Source organism: Echinops telfairi, unplaced genomic scaffold (assembly GCF_000313985.2).
Source record: "Echinops telfairi isolate 266 unplaced genomic scaffold, ASM31398v2 ScPeMD7_37;HRSCAF=141, whole genome shotgun sequence".
NCBI classification, from domain to species: Eukaryota; Metazoa; Chordata; class Mammalia; order Afrosoricida; family Tenrecidae; genus Echinops; species Echinops telfairi.
The window spans coordinates 296719-313676 of NW_022103935.1; the positions used below are offsets into that span (position 1 = coordinate 296719).

At 64.0% G+C, this 16958-nt stretch overlaps 3 protein-coding genes across 4 annotated transcripts in view; 1 reads left to right on the forward strand and 2 right to left on the reverse strand.

Moving 5' to 3' along the window:
• PKP3 (plakophilin 3) overlaps positions 1–5083 on the forward strand; it is an 8375-nt gene extending 3292 nt beyond the window's left edge. Inside the window, exons 2-13 of the mRNA XM_004717185.2 lie at positions 162–241; positions 335–966; positions 1053–1176; positions 1368–1572; positions 2194–2368; positions 3255–3372; positions 3463–3633; positions 3720–3905; positions 3994–4147; positions 4276–4468; positions 4625–4712; positions 4900–5083. Of these exons, the coding sequence (XP_004717242.1) occupies positions 162–241; positions 335–966; positions 1053–1176; positions 1368–1572; positions 2194–2368; positions 3255–3372; positions 3463–3633; positions 3720–3905; positions 3994–4147; positions 4276–4468; positions 4625–4712; positions 4900–4935 (2162 nt within the window). The 3' untranslated portion in view covers positions 4936–5083. The remainder of the gene's footprint in view (positions 1–161; positions 242–334; positions 967–1052; positions 1177–1367; positions 1573–2193; positions 2369–3254; positions 3373–3462; positions 3634–3719; positions 3906–3993; positions 4148–4275; positions 4469–4624; positions 4713–4899) is intronic.
• An 833-nt stretch (positions 5084–5916) lies between these two features.
• SIGIRR (single Ig and TIR domain containing) lies at positions 5917–11244 on the reverse strand. 2 transcript variants are annotated; one of them, XM_045290441.1, is made up of 10 exons: positions 11073–11244; positions 9740–9900; positions 8797–8995; positions 8321–8454; positions 8105–8245; positions 7859–8002; positions 7269–7371; positions 7055–7205; positions 6438–6627; positions 5917–6240 (listed from the first exon to the last, which is right to left on the reverse strand). In XM_045290441.1, the coding sequence occupies exons 2-10, from the start codon at positions 9744–9746 to the stop codon at positions 6077–6079; spliced, it is 1233 nt and encodes a 410-aa protein (XP_045146376.1). In that variant the 5' UTR covers positions 9747–9900; positions 11073–11244; the 3' UTR covers positions 5917–6076. The 2 variants fall into 2 exon arrangements, with proteins under 2 accessions (XP_045146376.1, XP_045146375.1); XM_045290440.1 differs by having other exon boundaries at positions 9740–9903.
• Positions 11245–14003: 2759 nt separating this feature from the next.
• The window catches only part of ANO9 (anoctamin 9), a 13327-nt gene continuing 10372 nt past the window's right edge, over positions 14004–16958 (reverse strand). Inside the window, exons 14-20 of the mRNA XM_045290417.1 lie at positions 16729–16826; positions 16493–16626; positions 16106–16258; positions 15393–15540; positions 14788–14889; positions 14381–14480; positions 14004–14279 (exon numbers count right to left, since the gene is read on the reverse strand). Coding sequence (XP_045146352.1) covers positions 14085–14279; positions 14381–14480; positions 14788–14889; positions 15393–15540; positions 16106–16258; positions 16493–16626; positions 16729–16826 — 930 coding nt within the window. The 3' untranslated portion in view covers positions 14004–14084. The remainder of the gene's footprint in view (positions 14280–14380; positions 14481–14787; positions 14890–15392; positions 15541–16105; positions 16259–16492; positions 16627–16728; positions 16827–16958) is intronic.

Below are 16958 nucleotides of genomic sequence, written 5' to 3' on the forward strand. Positions count from 1 at the left end.
GCATCTGTGGGCTGGGGCAGGAGCCTCTGGGACATCCCTGGAGGCTAGGACAGAGGAGGTCCCCCCTGCAGGAAGGAGCAGGACTCTGGGAGAGGGCTGTGGGAAGACTGGTATGGGCAAGGAGGCAGGAGCAGCCAGCCCACTGCCGTCCCTGTGCCCAGGCCTGCCCAGAGGTCAGTACCACACCCTGCAGACCGGCTTCAGCTCCCGCTCCCAGGGCCTGAGCACAGACAAGACCTCGGTGAGTGAGGGAGGGTGCCTGAGGGTCGTCTGGGAGGCCCTGGGGTCAAAGTGGGCCCCTGGTGACCGTCATCTCACCCCCCCCCCCCCCCAGACCTTCAGGCCGATTGCCAAGCCCACCTACAGCCCTGCCTCCTGGTCCTCGCGCTCTGCTGTGGACCTGAGCTCCAGCCGAAGGCTGAGCTCCGCCCACAACGGGGGCAACACGTATGTGGCAGCAGGGTATGGGCCAGTGCCACCCGCGGTGCCTGGGCCTGCCCGGCCGGTGTCCTTCCATGAGCGCAACATGCGGAGCGGCCGGGCTGACTATGACACGCTGTCCCTGCGCTCCCTCCGGCTGGGGCCCACTGGCCTGGATGACCGCTACAGCGTGGTGTCCGAGCAGCTGGAGCCCCCGGCTGCCTCCGCCTACCGTGCCTTTGCCTACGAACGCCAGGCCAGCTCCAACTCCAGCCGGGCAGGGCCACTAGACTGGCCAGAGGCTGCCGAGGGCCCCCCCAGCCGGACCATCCGAGCCCCCGCCATGCGGACCCTGCAGCGGTTTCAAAGCAGCCACCGCAGCCGGGGCACGGTTGGGACGGTGCCAGTGGCTGGGCTAGAGCCCGTGGCCCGAGCGCCATCTGTGCGCAGCCTCAGTCTCAGCCTGGCTGATTCCGGGCACCTGCCAGACATCCCTGGGCCGGACAGCTACGGGGGCCACCGCACCCTGCAGAGGCTCAGCAGTGGGTAAGGAGCCTGCAAGGGGCGGGCAGAGGAGGGGGCCGGGGCCCCCACAGGGCCCCAGCAGGGCTGACTCCTAACCCTGCCTGCAGCTTCGACGATATGGACCTGCCCTCGGCTGTCAAGTACCTCATGGCCTCAGACCCCAACCTGCAGGTGCTGGGGGCAGCCTACATCCAGCACCGGTGCTACAGCGACACCGCCGCCAAGAAGCAGGTGAACCCTGCCCTCTGGTCCCTCATCACCCCACTGCCCTCCGGCTGCCCACACCTTGACCGGTCTGCACACAGCTGCACGTCTCCATAGCTTTGTACACGTCTGTGTGTACCTGGGTATCCCTGCCCACACTGCCCCACCCCACGGGTCTGCACACATCTGCCTGCACCTGGACACGTCTGTGCCCACAGGCCCGCAGCCTCCAGGCCGTGCCCCGGCTGGTGAAGCTCTTCAACCACGCCAACCAGGAGGTGCAGCGCCATGCCACGGGTGCCATGCGCAACCTCATCTACGACAATGCCGACAACAAGCTGGCCCTGGTGGAGGAGAACGGCATCTTCGAGCTGCTGCGGGCGCTGCGCCAGCACGACGACGAGCTGCGCAAGAACGTCACAGGTGCCCCTCACGCACTGCCCCGCTGACCCGCCTGTCCCCCTGCTGACCCGCCTGTCCCACGCTAACCTGCACCCGCCTGCCTCACAGCTGACCTGGCTGATCCCCTCGCTGACCCTGTCTATCCTCACCTGCCCCCCACATGCCCTCCCCTATTCCCCACACCAGCCCTGCCTGTCCCCCACTCTGACCCTGCCTGCCACCCACTTGTCCCCCACTGCCCCCCACCCGTCCCTGTCTATCCTTGCCTGTCCTCCACACTGACCTTGCTTGTCCCCACACTGTCCCTGACTGTCTCCATCTGTCCCCCATACTGTCCACACCTGTCCCTACACTGTCGTGTCCCCACACTGACCTTTACTGTTTCCACCTGTCTGCTCTGGTCCCTCCTTTCCCTTCCTTTGTCTTCTGTCTACTTTCTTCCAGCTGTCCACCCCAACCCCCATCCTGTCCCATCCCTCCCCTTGCTCCCCAATCTGGCCATCACTGTCCTGCTGGGTCAGCTCCACCCCTGCCCCTCCCCCCTGTCCACGACCTCCAGGTGGGGTGGCCACCAGGAGCCACCTTAGGGACCTTCCTCTCCCCGCCCCATCCTGACCCCCTGCCCCGGTGCTGCCTGCCCAGGGATCCTGTGGAACCTGTCATCCAGCGACCACCTGAAGGACCGCCTGGCCCGGGACACGCTGGAGCAGCTCACAGACCTGGTGCTGAGTCCCCTCTCAGGGGCTGGGGGGCCACCCCTCATACAGCAGAACGCCTCTGAGGCGGAAATCTTCTACAACGCCACTGGCTTCCTCAGGTGTGCAGGCTCTCGCTGGCCCGGGCTAGGAGGCTACAGCGGGTGGGGGTGGGGGTGGGAGGAGGGAAGAGGACATTGGGAGCCAGAGGCTATGGAGGGCTGTGGAGGACGGGACCATGGTGGGTTGCAGGGACCTGGGGCTGCAGGGGCAGAGGGATGTGGGGACCCCAGGGTTATGGGGAGCTGTGGGAGTGGGGGGATAGGGGAAGCCCAGGTCCATGGCAGGGTGCAGGGGTGCAGGGGCCCCGATACAGGGATACAGGGACCCTGGGGCTACGGGGGACTGTGGGGAATACAGGGATCCCAGAGCTATGGGGGCTGTGGGGGCCCAGGGATAGGGGGGGTCTGTGGGGACCCAGGGATATGCGGGACCCAGGACGACAGGAGGGGGCCGGGGGCCTATGGGAGGCCGGTTGTGAGACAGCAGGGCACAGACAGGTAGCTGGGGGGTGGGAGGAGGTAAGTGTAATCTAGAACCCCATGACAGTAGCAGCCACAGCAAGGGGGGCAGGTGGCTCAATGCTGGTCAGGCAGGTGGGTGCACAGGTAGGAGTAGGTGACTCTCAGAACCACAGGGGTCATAAAATCGGGGTGTGACATGATCTGATGCTTACAAACCCCCCACTCTGTGAGGTTTGGTTGGAGGGGTGGACAAGAATGTTCCAGAGGCCAATAGGTCCCTACATGCTTAGATCCTGGGGTCCCTATGGGGCAGGTTCTGTTTGGGAGTGGGGTGGGCGAAAATGAAGCTTTCTGTTCCCATAAAGAGTTGCAGTCTCAGAAACCCACAGGAGGAGTTCCAGTCTGTCCTGTGGTCACTGTGAGTCGGCCTGGACTTGGTGGCCGAAGGTCTGGTTCAGAAGCCTCCATCTGCCTCTGCCCACAGGAACCTCAGCTCAGCTTCCCAGGCCACTCGCCAGAAGATGAGGGAGTGCCACGGACTGGTGGACGCCCTGGTCACCTACATCAACCACGCCCTGGACGTGGGCAAGTGTGAGGACAAGGTAAGGGGCAGCCTGTGGGGGAAGTGGGGCCTGGAAGGGGTTGGGGGGGGCGCTCCGGCGGCTCTAACACCGCTTCCCCCGCCCCGGCAGAGCGTGGAGAACGCCGTGTGTGTGCTCAGGAACCTGTCCTACCGTCTGTACGACGAGATGCCGCCATCAGCGCTGCAGCGGCTCGAGGGCCGGGGCCGCAGGGACCCCGCGGGGGCGCCAGCTGGCGAGGTGGTGGGCTGCTTCACGCCACAGAGCCGGCGGTTGCGCGAGGTAGGCCTGGCGGGAGACCCTGGCCCGCCTGAACTCACCCACCAGACCCCTCCTGACTCGGTTGGCTCTCCCTCCCTGCTGCGCAGCTGCCCCTCACAGCCGACGCGCTCACCTTCGCGGAAGTGTCCAAGGACCCGAAGGGCCTCGAGTGGCTGTGGAGCCCCCAGGTCGTGGGGCTGTACAACCGGCTGCTGCAGCGCTGCGAGCTCAACCGACACACGACCGAGGCGGCGGCGGGCGCGCTGCAGAACATCACTGCCGGAGATCGCAGGGTGAGCGCCGTCGCGGGGCCCGGGCCAGGGCGGGAGGGGGGGCCTGGGCGGAGTGCCGGCTCTCACTGCCCCGCCCCGCGCCCCTCAGTGGGCTGGCGTGCTGAGCCGCTTGGCCCTGGAGCAAGAACGAATCCTGAACCCCCTGCTGGACCGCGTCCGGACGGCTGACCACCACCAGCTGCGCTCTCTGACCGGACTCATCCGGAACCTGTCCCGCAACGCCAGGAACAAGGACGAGATGTGTGAGTAGGGCTGCCCGCAGCCCCTACAGGGCCCACGGTCCTGTGGCTCCCCGTTAGGGCGGCTTCTGGCAAGAGGAGGGAGGGGCAGGCACGGAGGGGTGGACGCTGACCTCCGGACCCGTGTGTAGCCACCAAGGTGGTGAGTCACCTGATTGAGAAGCTGCCCGGCAGCGTGGGAGAGAAGTGTCCCCCGGCCGATGTGCTGGTCAACATCATAGCGGTGCTCAACAACCTAGTGGTGGCCAGCCCCATTGCCGCCCGAGACCTGCTCTACTTCGACGGCCTCCGCAAGCTCATCTTTATCAAGAAGAAGCGCGACGGGTGAGCCGCCCCTCCCCTGACCAAGCCCCACTGCCCTCCCTGTTGACCACGCCCCGCCCACTGCTGATCACGTCCCCTCCCAGCTGACCATGCCCATGCCCTCCCTCCTCTGGGAGCCCCGCCTTTCCGCGCCCTCCTGACGCACCCCCACCCCAGCCCTGACAGTGAGAAGTCCTCGCGGGCAGCCTCCAGCCTCCTGGCCAACCTGTGGCAGTACAGCAAGCTCCATCGCGACTTCCGGGCGGTAGGTCCTAAAGCCGGTGGCCGGTCTGGGTCTGGGAGTGCGGGCCACCAGGCAGGGCATCAGGGCAGGGGCAGGGATAGTGCAGGCAGGATAGGCGAGGTGGGGGGCTAGGCCTGCTGGGCAGGGCCCACAACTGGGGGATGCCAGGCCAGGAGGTCACAGCCTGTCTGGCCTCTCTCCATTGCAGAAGGGTTATCGCAAGGAGGACTTCCTGGGGTCCTAGGCAGGGCCTCATGGAGGAGAGGCAGGCCTGCAGCACGGAGGCTCCAAGGGACAGAGTCCTGCGAACTGAACGGCATTGCAGGCCCACAGGGCAAAGATTTTGACGGATGGGCCTCTCCGGACCTGTGTGCATCTGCGAGAGGCTTGGGTCACTAAGGTGGGGGCGGGGCTTCTGGCTGGGGTTGTAGCTTCTGCAGGGCAGGGGGAGGAGCAGGACTGCTCTGGGGCTTGGGGAGGTGACCAGGTCACACTGGCAATGGGGGCTTGCCAAAGCTGGACAGTGCCTCATGGCCAGCACTGGACAATAAAAGTGGCCGAGAGCAGTAGCCTCGGCCAAATGCTTCTTCACCTGCCTCAGTGGGAGTGGATAATTCAGGCATCAGGGTGCATGCCCATGCCTGCCTGGTAACATGCATGCGCACACAGACTCTGGGGACATCTGACCCAAGACGGGAAGAAGACAGTGTCCAGTGCGGACAGGGCTGAGAGGTGACCTGCAGGGCAGCAGAGCAGGTGTGGCCCAGCAGGCACCAGTGCTGTCCCCTACCCCCTGCACCACGTTCAGATGCACCCACACCGCTCTCCCCTACCCCCGCTGGCTAGGCCTCTCTCACTGTGTGTGTGAGGGGGTCTGGGGGCTGGCCGCCCTCATCCCCAGCAGCAGGAGGGCATCGAGCAGGAGGTTACCACTGGTGTTTTCTCCACAAGCTTTGTGGTGGAAAATGTTTGCAGAATCCAAACTCTTCAGCCTCTCAGGACCCACAACCTGGGGACGTTACAGCAGCAGGGAGCGCCCAGAAGGGGAGCTGAGGGGCCCGGAGGAGGGGGCCCGAGATGTATGGACGTGGGTACAAGACCAGGGACACTGGAGAACCCTGAAGAAAGAGGCTGGGGCTATGGGAGAGAAGATAGCTTGGCCCGGGACACTGTGGACCCCCAACCCCACCCCCTTTCAGTCCCTAGGAGAGAAGTTCAGGTCCAGGCAGATCCGAAAGAACTTTATTTTCCTGGCATGTGAATGGGCCCTGGGGCCACACTCCTTCCCTGAGCAGTGCTAGAGCCCAGGGCAGGGCAGAGAGACCACAAGCCCCCAGGCCCCGCAGTCTGGCCACCTGGGTGGGCCTGGGCTCCAGGAGACAGGGTTACACGTCGTCCTCTGACACTAGGCAGTAGAAGTCCGTGCGTGCGCAGTAGTTCCGGAACCCAAGGTCCGAGACGTCCACCTCGCTGTCCCGGGCCTCTCCCAGCGGGACACTGCTCGGATGCGATTGAACTATGGGCTCCCCAAAGATAGGCCCTCGGACACCTGGGAGGGGGCAGAGAGGTCAGAGTCTGAGCCGCCCAGCAGAGGAGAGACCCCCTTGTCCCCACCGGCCATGGGCCTGAGAATCCTGGGGGAAGGGACAGTGAAGGGGTGCAGGGAAGAATGGGAGGAGTTCACAGCTGGATGCCTTTCTGCCTCCAAAGGTGTCTCTCGAAGTCATGGAGGCTGGTGGGGCGTACCCAGGTCTCCCTCAGGGTCCGGGTCTAGCTGGGGCTCCAGGGTCCGAGCCTCTGGGACACTGCCTCGCACGATGAGCATGGGGTCCTTGTCCTCCTGCAACTGAGTCTGCGGGTCCCCCTCGGCCACCCGGTACCGCACCTTCCGTGGTAGCGCCAGCTGCAGCTCTTTCCAAAAATCAGAAGAAGGCGTCTGGGGGAAGGTAGGGATGTTGGTAAGCCCAAAACAAGGCCAGTTAATGTGTGTGGCCACAGGGTGGGGGGCTGCAAACCCTGTATGCTATACCCCCACCCCCACCCCCCAACTTTGGTCCCAAGAGCACTTCTGATGGCGAAACATAAGCCCATGGTGCCCTGGCCCAAAGCTGCTGCAGGGACCTTCCAGGCCGGGGAGGCCCCACCCATAGGGCCCCTTGCCACCCAGACCCCTCACCAGGAAAGGCCCCTACAGGGAGTCCCCCATGTCCCAGGCTCTACCACCCTTTCCCAGGACCCCCAGAACACCGCCCACCCTGCCCCATGGAGCTTCCACGTTTCCCCCAAGGCCCCTCATCATGGAGACCCCCACATTCCCCCTCTCTTCTCCCCACGAATCCCCCAACATCCCCCTCGCCCCTCACCACGGAGCCGGGCTTCCAGAGCAGCAGGGTCACCAGGTGGCGGTGCTGGCGCAGCAGGCGAAGCGCTGGGTGCGCTGGGTCGCGCCTCTGGCCCTCGAAGGTAATGAAGATGGGTCTTCGCGTTAGCTCCAGCAGCCGGCACAGGCCCTCCCTATGGGGATACGGGCGTCAGGGCAGGTGGGGCTGGAGCCCCCCGCCCCCACGTGGGACCCACCGGAAGCTGTGGCTGCACCAGGCCCGACCCAGAAAGGCGTCTGACAGCACCACGATGAGGCGCCGGCAGCGACTCAAGTTCACCAGCAGGTCGGCGGAAGGCTCTGTGGGAGGAGATGCAGTGTGGGGGCCGGTGGGAGCGCGCGGACGAGGGGGTGGGTCAGGGAGAGGCGAGCAGTGGGGTCCCGGGGGGCTGGGCTCAGAGCCTGGCTTGAAGAGGCGGGGTTAGAGCTAGGGGTGAGGCTTAAGGGGAAGGGTTTTGAGGGGCAAGGCTCAACGAGGGGCGGCTCAACGAGGTGGGGGCCGGGCCCAGTGAAGGTGGGGCATAAAGAGGGGCAGGGCCCAGAATGGGCGGGTCCTAGAGGAGATGGGTGGGGGTAGACGAAGTGGTATGGCCTAGAGGAGAGAGGGCGGAGGTGAGAAGAGGGAGGACCCCGCGGCAGTGGGCAGTGGGCAGAGCCGGGCTGGCTGAACCGTGATGGGCGGGTCTACCAGGAGAGTCTCAGGCTAGGTGGCCCCTGGGCTCAGGCAGGACCTAACCTTGAAGGGTGCCCCTTGAAGGGGGTGCGGGGGGTGGGGTGGGGGGAGTACCGGCTCTGGGAAGGAGGTCTCGGTCCTCCAGGAAGAGCTTGTAGCCCCGGCAGCGCTCCAGCTGCGGCTTCAGGATGAAGTTCACGAACTTGCGGTCCTCCGGGCAGTCGCTATAGGACACGAAGGCGTCGTAGAGCTTGCCGTCTGCGGACGGTGGCCAGTCAGCGCGAGCTTCCCAGCCTCAGCACAGCCCCACCGCCAGTCCCCTCCACGGACACAGGCCTCCCAGGCCTGCCAGGCGCCCACCGTTCATCTCCACCTCGCCGTAGGCTTCCTGATACCACAGCAGCACGTTCAGGCGGCACTTAATGTAGAGCAGCGCAGCCAGCAGCAGCACTAGCACGACCAGGATGGAGGCCAGCACCGCGGCTACATGGCCGGGTGAACCTGGGGAGGAGTCTCAGCCTGAGCCTCTGCCCCAGCACCCTCCAGGCCCCATGGCCCTCACGCCCAGCCCCTCACCTGTTCTCCTCAGTGTGATGGAGGGGGAGCTGACATTGTAGATGGAGCAGGTGAAAACCCCGTAGTCCTCGTCACTGCTCAGGTTCATGCCCAGGACACTGGACACGAGCCCTGCTGACAGGCTGGCCCCGACCCTGGTAAGACCGTACCCTGAGCCCTACCTGTATGTCCCACACAGGCCTGCAGATATGGGGCTTCTGGGCAGTCGTTGGGCCCTAAGCTATGAGCTGTGGTTAGAACCAGGAAGGGGAAGGGCTTTGAAGGGCTTGGGACAGCACTCTAATTCCGGGTCTGAGTACTGGGGAGTCCGCCAATCTCAAGGTTGGCCCAGTGGTCAATGACCTAGGCCTGTGTCTCTGAGGGCCACTTGGAACCCAGGGCCTATCTCTGTGGTCAGTAACCCTGGTCTCTGTTTAGGTGGGTACAGAAGGGGCCACAACCAAGAGGAGGGTGTCCCCAGGTGGCCATTCTCTTACCACGAACCCTCCTGGAGGCTGTAGTGGCTTCTGTTGCCCAAGGGCAGCCCATCTTTCAGCCACTGCACTGAGGGCAGGGTACAGGGATGGCCAGTCACCACCCGGGCCGTGCAGTTCAGCGTGAGGACACTGTTCAGGGCAGGCCTCAGGACCTGATCTCCAGCCGGAGAGAGGAAGTCAGGGTTGCTGTCACAGACACCTGCAGAGAGGATACCATGCCTGGATGCCCATTCCTATAGCCTGCTCTGAGGTCTGGGGTCCCAGGAGGGCAGGGTGGGCATGGCTGGTGGGCACGGCACCTCTAGCTATGCGTCCCACATAGAGTGAGGCCCACAGCAGCACCTGTCTGTGTATCTGCCTGCACTTTTGACAGCTGGCCTTGTCCTCAGAGGGACAGCAGCATGAGGGTGATGACCAGAGCTGAATTCTGGGGCAGGACCCAGATGGCTCATAGCAAGCTCTTCCGCACACCCCAGGGCTATCTGGCTGCTTGTCCACACAAAAGCTGAGCCTGACTCCCATGCTTCCAGTGTGCCCCTGGGGCAGGAGCCAGGCCCAGCCCCCCTCAGGCCAACCCCTTGCAGGGGCATCCTCAGTGAGCATGGGCACTGGGGACAGATCTGGGAGACTGGGGCTCCAGTGCCCCTGAGACCGGACTGCAGGGCAAGCAGGAGGCAGACCAGAGAAGGCCACCATCATTTCAGCAGAGCGGTCTCGCCCAGCCTACAGCTACCACCCGCCCCTGGCAGGCCTTGGTCCCCACCCCCAGAGGGTCTGAAGGCCTTTGGGTCAATACTAACAGCTCGGCCAGAGGCCAGATCGGCCCTTGTCCGTGAACAAGGCCAAGAGGGAGGGGCACAGACTGGCATTCTCCGGGGTCAGACCAAACCCGGCGCCAGGTGAAAGGGGCAGGAGGTGGAGGAGCCCTCTCTGACCCGCCTACCTGCCATGACTCTGGCTGGCCTTCCAGGGCAGGCTGGGCCCGCTGCCACCCCAGGCTCCACGAGCTCCCGAGCCCAAGTGGACAGGTCCACCAAGGGCCAGGGGGGCCAGGGAACACTATCCTTGTGGCCACTTGGTCAGGACTCCCAGAGGGGTCAGAGGCTGCTGCCAGTGCAGGGAACAAGTTAAACAGAAACAGGTTGAGTTAACAAGTAACTGCTCCAGCCACAGGGCCTGGCCAGCAGCAGTCCCATCTGTCCCCGCAAGGCCCTCCCAACCAGGCCCCAGCGTGTGGGCTATGTCCCGCTCCAGCTCTCTGGCCTCCAGAATTGGTAGGGAGGGGCTGGGCCATAGGTGGCAGGCCTACTGCCACACTGTGTGTCCTAGCCCACCCACCCAGACTCCACACCCCCAGTCAGGTCCAGTCACAGACTTGCAAGCCCTGCAGGTGGGGCCCAGCCCTGAGGTGTCCGAGGCAGGCCCTTATCCCAGCCCCACAGCTCTGCAGCCCACACTGTGACTGAATGTCATTTCCAGACCCTGAGTCTCCAGGGCAAGCCTCCACCCCACCCACAGGTGATGGTTCTCGCCCCACCTGGGCTGCTGCCCACATCCACCTGTGCATAGTGGTGACAGGCTGGGAGCAGCCAGGCCCTCAGATCACCCCGCTGAACACCTACTCCAGCCCCTGCAGAGGGCACTCGTGGGGCTGGAACAGGACCTGGTTCTGCTGGGGACTTTCCACAGGAATCGGTGACCAGGTCCCACAGGGGCCGGTAATGGGGGTGGGGGGGAAATCCCTTCAGAAACCCAATAGAGTAGGGGCAGTCTTGGGAAGGTTGTTGGGCAGAAGAGCCCTCTTAGGAGGAACTGTGAAGACAGAGTGACCGGCACTGCCTCCAGCAACCCAGCCCACCCCCCACAGTGCCCCCAGAAGGACCCAGTGGGCTCAGGGCACCTCCCTCAGATGCCTGCCAGGGAGGTAAGGCTGAACTGCTTGGATCTGAGCCCAACAGGCAGCTGGTGCCCATACATGCACACACAGGCACACACATGCATACACATGTGCTCACTGGCATGGCCTTACACATATGCTCGATGATGCACACTTCACCTGCCTCCAGAGCTCAGGGGCCCACCCAAGGTGCACCCCTCTCCCACAGCACAGCTGGAGTGCCTCTTGCGTGTACCCCTGCCACACCTCCACTTACAAACCTCGTGGGCATGCCACACCCAGTGCCACCTCCCCGCGCCAGGCCCTGCTGGTGACCAGCCACCAGGCCCAGAGGCCCACCAGCCGCAGCTCTCTCAGGCTGCTGGGGACAAGGAGTTACCTGGCTCCAGTGTTCTCCTACGGGTGTGCTGGCCATGAGTGTGGTGTGGGGGGGAGCAACCCCCCACCGCTGGCCTCCCCCACCTTCCTCAGCATGTTGCCTCCTGACGCAGCGTCTGCTTCTGTCTGTGTTTTAGTTCAAACGTTCTCCGTAGCTTCCTGGCTTTGCAGTTACATCCTTTCCTGACCCCAACCCCACCCAGGCCCCCCGCCCGCCCGCCCTTCCTGTGGCTGAGTCAGGCGACGCCTCCTGCCCCTGCCATGCACCTCCCCTCGCAGGCGGACTGCTTGGGGGCGGTGCAGAGGTGCTGAGGGCCAGGGCCCAAGGTGGTGTGAGAGCCCAGGAGGCCAGGGTGGTGTGGCCAGAGGGGTGTCACTGCCAACAAATGCTTCTCTGACCTCCCAACAGAGGGGGCAAGGAACTCCTGATCCCTAACAGGGCCTCGAGTTGGACTCTGGGGGCTCCTCCAACCCATTTACAGGCAGGATCCGCCAGCCTGGGAGTGGCTCCCCAGGGCAGACAAGACAGCCCACATAGGGGCAGAGGCTGCAGGCATCTCCTCCTGTTACCCCCACTGACCCTGGAACCCCAGAGTCTGAGCCCAGGCACAGGTGGCTAGGTTGCCCTGCCCTGCTACTGTCACCCCTGTGGGCCGTGTGTGTATAAGAGAGAAATTCCCTGTGCCTCTCTGCCTCAGACTGAACCCCACCTGTGCAGGCCTGACCTCATCCCTGCTCCACCCCTCCAGCAGCCCCTCCTCAGTGGCTCAGTGCCCTTGCTCCACAGCCTCAAATGCAAAGCTCTTGGGGGATGGGCACTTCTGGCTAGGGGTGTGTGCCTCATTGAGCCTCCTCCTGCAGGGGCCAGAGTGAGTGCCCACCCCCAGAGCGTGCGCAGAATCACTGGTCCCACAGGGAGGCTTCCCAGGGGCACCCCGCACTGGAACCTGCGCCCCTTCTGGAATGGGTCCCCTGCCCCCGCCAAGTGACCATGAGGTCCTAATCGTCCTGGACTCCCTCTCTACACCTCCTCCAGCCGCCATCTGCTCCCGGCACACGCTCCTGGGCACAGGAACCCCAAGTCCCAGGCTTCTCCTCAGCCTGGGGCCTCTCCACCTTCTCTGACCAGGTCCACTGCTGTGCCAAGACCGCTGCCCCTCTGGAGGCACCTCCAACTCACGCCCCGCCTTCTGGGGGTGGGGAGGCCTGGTCCACAGTAAGCCCTCAGCGGGTTGGCTGGGGGGCGGGGGGTGTCGGCAAGGGCGGGGCAGGGCACCAGCGGGGGTGGGGAGCGGAGGGACAGCGGAGAGCTCCACCCACAGCCCTCATCCCCGCGTTTCCGGGTGTATTTCTGACTCTCAGAGACCGCAGGCCTTGGGTCTCGCCCTGGGGCAAAGCGGTGTCTCACTGCGCGCCCGCACAGCAAGGACGCGGGCAGCCCCTGGGCCTGGCCAGCTGAGCGGAAAGAGCAGCCTGGCCCCTCGCCGCTGACCCCGCTTCCAGTCCCTGGGGCTGGTACAGGGAAAAGCAGGTGGCCGGCGGCTCCCAGCCACTTCCTGCTGGGGGCGGCAGAGGTGCTCCCAGCGAGGAGCACCTGACTCCGGGTCCGGGCCCTGTGTCGCCAGGGATGGCGACCTCCACCCCCCCACCTAACACCAACCCACAGTCTGAGCTGCCATGGCCACTCACCTGCCACCGACGACGCTTGAGGCTCGGCCGCTGCGGGGGCGGGGCGGCTCACCTGGGCAGGTGCGCAGCGGCAAATGGCCCAGCAGCAGTAGCGGCAGGTGCAGCCCCGCCCTGCAACCAGGGCAGAGGGCGGACTCAGGTGGACCCGTTTTGTGCCCTAGGCTGGGGACCTTGCAGCCTGTGGCACAGGCCCCAGGAGCTAATGGAGCCTGAGGCAGAGGTCAAACCAGCTCTACCAGGCCCAGGAGTCCTTGACAGCCCCACTCACCCAGCCAGTCCTTTCCTTCTGGGAGCCCCCACCCTCCCCATTCCTGATCCTTTACCAGCTATCTCCTCTGGGAGCCCATGGGAAAGCAAGGTGCACCCAAAGCCAGAGGCTGCACACCCACCCCTCGAACCTGTTCTTCCTGGTCCCGCACACCACCACGGCCTGAACCAGGACACACAGGTTTTATTTTATTATGGGATCTTCTGCTGGCCCAGGGCAGCCAGGGGGTCTCCTAGGAGAGGTGGAGTGGGAGGACACCACCCCCAGCCAGTGTGCGGAGGGAGTGGGGGAGGGCCCAGAAATCAGAGGCCAGATGTAATTCTTTACTGGGAAGGTCTGGCCCGCTTTCCCACACTACAGCTGCATGGGAAGCCCCGGCCCCAGTTAATGGGGTACCTCCAACCCCAGGTCCTGGCTCTAACAGAGATGGAACAGACCCCACAGGTCATGTGCTAGCCCTGCAAATAATCCCACTGATGTCGGCTCAGAGGCACATTGGTCACATTCTGTCGAGCTGCTAACCCCAAGGTCAGCGGTTCAAATCCACTAGGTGCTCCTCTGGAGAAAGATGTGACTGTCTGTTCCCATAGGATCTTCCCTCTGGGAAGCCCAGTGGAGCACCTCTGCTGGGCCCTGCGGGGTCACTGTGAAGCAGGCAGCCATACGGGCCCCATGGCCATATGTGGGTTGGGGGGTTGGGCCCACTGTAACTCAGCACAGATGGCACTGATCTGGGAGAGGTGGGTATCCAAAAGTGCCAATCTCACCACAGAAGACATCCTCCTTCATTCCTGAGGGCGGCAGCGGCGGGTGGGCTTGAGCCACCCACTGTGCAGGGAGCAGCCTGGTGCTTAATCCAGAGTGCCACCAGGGCACATTATGTCCTCCCAGGGCACCCACCCCCCAGATATAAGACACTCAGGGACTCCTGTAGTCCCTGGGCCTCCCGAGCCAACCCCCATCCACACCCACATCCACAGGTCTTCCCAGTCCCCTCCCCACAGGCATAAGCAGGGGGCCGCAGCTTTCAGTGCCCGCAAAGGCCCCTCCAGAAGCCTACACAGCTGTGCTCTTGGGGTAGGAGCTGGACGCCAAGGGGGATTCTGGCCCCCCCGACTGTTGCCGGTATGTCTCCTGGTGCATCTTCTCCTGGACCCTCTGGAACTTGTTTATGAGAACTGTGTTTTTCACCTTCTGAGGGACGTCGGGCACGAACCAGGCAGCAATGAGCTTGATGCACAAGGCCACGTGCTGTGGGTCAGGAGTCCAGAGGGGCTTCAGGTCAGGGTGGAGGGCTCCAGGGAGAGCTGCCCCACCCCACCCCAGGACCCCAGCCCAGAGTCCTGGCCCACCTCGAAGAGGATGAGGAAGACCAGTCTGATGGCCAGAAGGAACCAGAACTTCTTGGAGAGGCTGTAGTGCTCCTTGTGGCCATTGCGGTAATCCCGGTACCTGGGGTGGGAGGAGCCTCCAGGATCAGAAGCTCAGCACTGACTCCAGGGCAGTGAGTTTGGTTTGGGGTTTTATGTGTTATTGTGTAGTGGTTTCACTGGGCTGCTACCTCAAGGTTAGCAGTTCAAATCCACCAGTTGCTGCTTGGGAGAAAGACAGAGCTTTCTACATTCCTGTCTTGGAAACTCACAGGGCTGTTCTGAGTCTGCACTGACTCCATGACAGGGAGTGTGGTTTGGGTGGGGTGGGGAGGAGCTGGGCAGAAGTCAGAGGCTCAAAGGGCAGGGCAGAGGGCAGGGGCTCCCACCTGCACTCAGTCACAGTTTCCCAGCTCTCTGCCTGCAGAGGTCTCTCGAAGTCCTTGATTTGGAACACTGACAGACTGTGGTTGACGTAGCCAGTGAGGCAGCTGGGGGCAGAGAGGAGCGGGGGACAGGCAGGGAGGAGCTGGGGACAGGCAGGTTGTGGGCTACCTGCTGGGCACTCAACAGGGGCCCCTGCCAGGCTTTGCCAACCCCCCTGGGGCCCTGAACAACTTTGGTGTAAGGAGTACCAGCCCAGAGCCTGAATCAGGGTGGGGCATACCTCAGACCACCTCCCCATTCCTCTCCTGAAAAGTAGCCCCCTGGAGAGATGGCCATCCCACACATGGGGACAGTGTCTCATTCCCAGAGGTGACCCTGTGGGTGGTGGGGCCCCCAGAGCTCTGGTCCACAGGGGCGGAATCCTCATGGTCAGAGCTCGGTGAGGACCCCATAAAGGCAACAGCTTGCAGGGCAGGGGCCCTGGAAGCAATGGGTCTGCGGCCTCAATCCTCACTCCCAGGGCCCCAGATACCAGCCCTGCTCGAGCCCCAGGCAACCTGCCAAGACAGGGACATCTGGATGAGGGGGTCCCCAGCAGGCTTCTTACTCCATGGGAGGGCAGTCCTTCCACTGGCATGGACCATAGTGGTACATGTAAACCACTCTTGGGATGAACTCGGAGGTAACAGCAATGACCAGCCCATTGGAGATGACCGCCAGCACGCCGATGGTCTCCAGCACCTGCAGCCACGTCCCTGCCAGAGCAGTGGCTTGAGGGGCCCTTCCCCAGGCTGGGAGACTAAGGCCCTTCCACCCTAGGACAGTTCTGGGGATGTGGGATGAGGGCAGGAAGTCCACCCCTGCCACCACCTCTGTGCCTCCCTCCCACAAGTCTTGGCTCTTTCTCCAAACGTGGACAGAGAGGGTCTTCCAACCCCCACCTTCTGTGTGAGCTCCCAGCCACCCCTGAGCCTGATACCCTGGTATGGAAGGTGGTGGGGACCCCTTCACCTGAGCCCCAGCTGGGGCCTCACACACCTCTCTGCTCACCCCACATCCAACACCCCCTATCACTAGTCTGCTCACTTCCTGCCTCCGGCTACTGGAACCCCAGAGCCTCACCCTTCCCCTGCCCCCAGCCTGTAAGGCCTACAGGCCCCTCCTGGTGGCAGGTGGGAGAGCCCTGCTAGCTCACCCCAAGCCTCACCAACAGCCTAGGTGATCATTCAAGGGGGCCTGGCCCTGACACAGGGGTCACCTCCCAGGTAAGACCTGACCCACCACAGAGCCCCTCTGTCCACAGGGCCCCTTGTTCCTCACCAATGTCCTTGGCCTTGCGAGGGATGAGGCGCCGCTGCAGCCTCACCATCTTGATGGCGTCCAGGCGGATCTCCACGAGGTTGCTGAACAGCGCGAGCAGCGGGGCCAGCGGGAAGGCGGCCACGAAGAGCGTGGTGAAGCCATACTGCATCACTGGGGGGGGGCGCGGGGGGCAGGGCGGTCAGCTGGGCCCCTGGGAGCTCTGCCCCCATCTCGCGCCCACACATTGATCTCCATGAACCCATCCCACAGGCTGAAGATGGCTGGGAAGCCTTATTGCATGACTGCGGGGTGCGGGGTGGGGTGGCATGAGGTGAGGGTAGGGGCGCAGAGTGGGAGTGGTCAGCGGGCCCTACGGAGCCCCGCCCCCGCCCCGCCTCCACGCACTCATCTCCATGAACTCATCGAACAGGCTGAAGGTGGTGACCGGGTCCAGGAGGTAATTCCGCTGCCACTCCTTCAGCTCGGGGTCCGTGGACAGGGGGCCGAACTTGTAGGAGCGCCACTTGTTTCGAATCCACCTGGTGGGGACAAGTGGCGTGGGTGGGGAGCGGCTGGGTCCTCGGGGCAGGAGGCATGGGGTCCTCAGCCCCCTGAGGGAGGCTGCGAGGGGCGGGGCTCACGGGCTCAGGTACTCCACGCAGCTGCTCAGTGTCTGTTTCAGTCCCATGATCACGGCCATCTGCACGAACAGGTCCATCATGCAGCCGCTGAGATGGCACTGGGGGAGGGAGGGGCGTCTGCTGGGGCCATGGTCCCTGGAATGGCTGCCGCCCCCCACTTCTGATGCCTCTCAAGCCTCCCCCTGGGGCTGGGGACTTTGGGAGTGTGGCCACAGCATGGGACAGGGTGC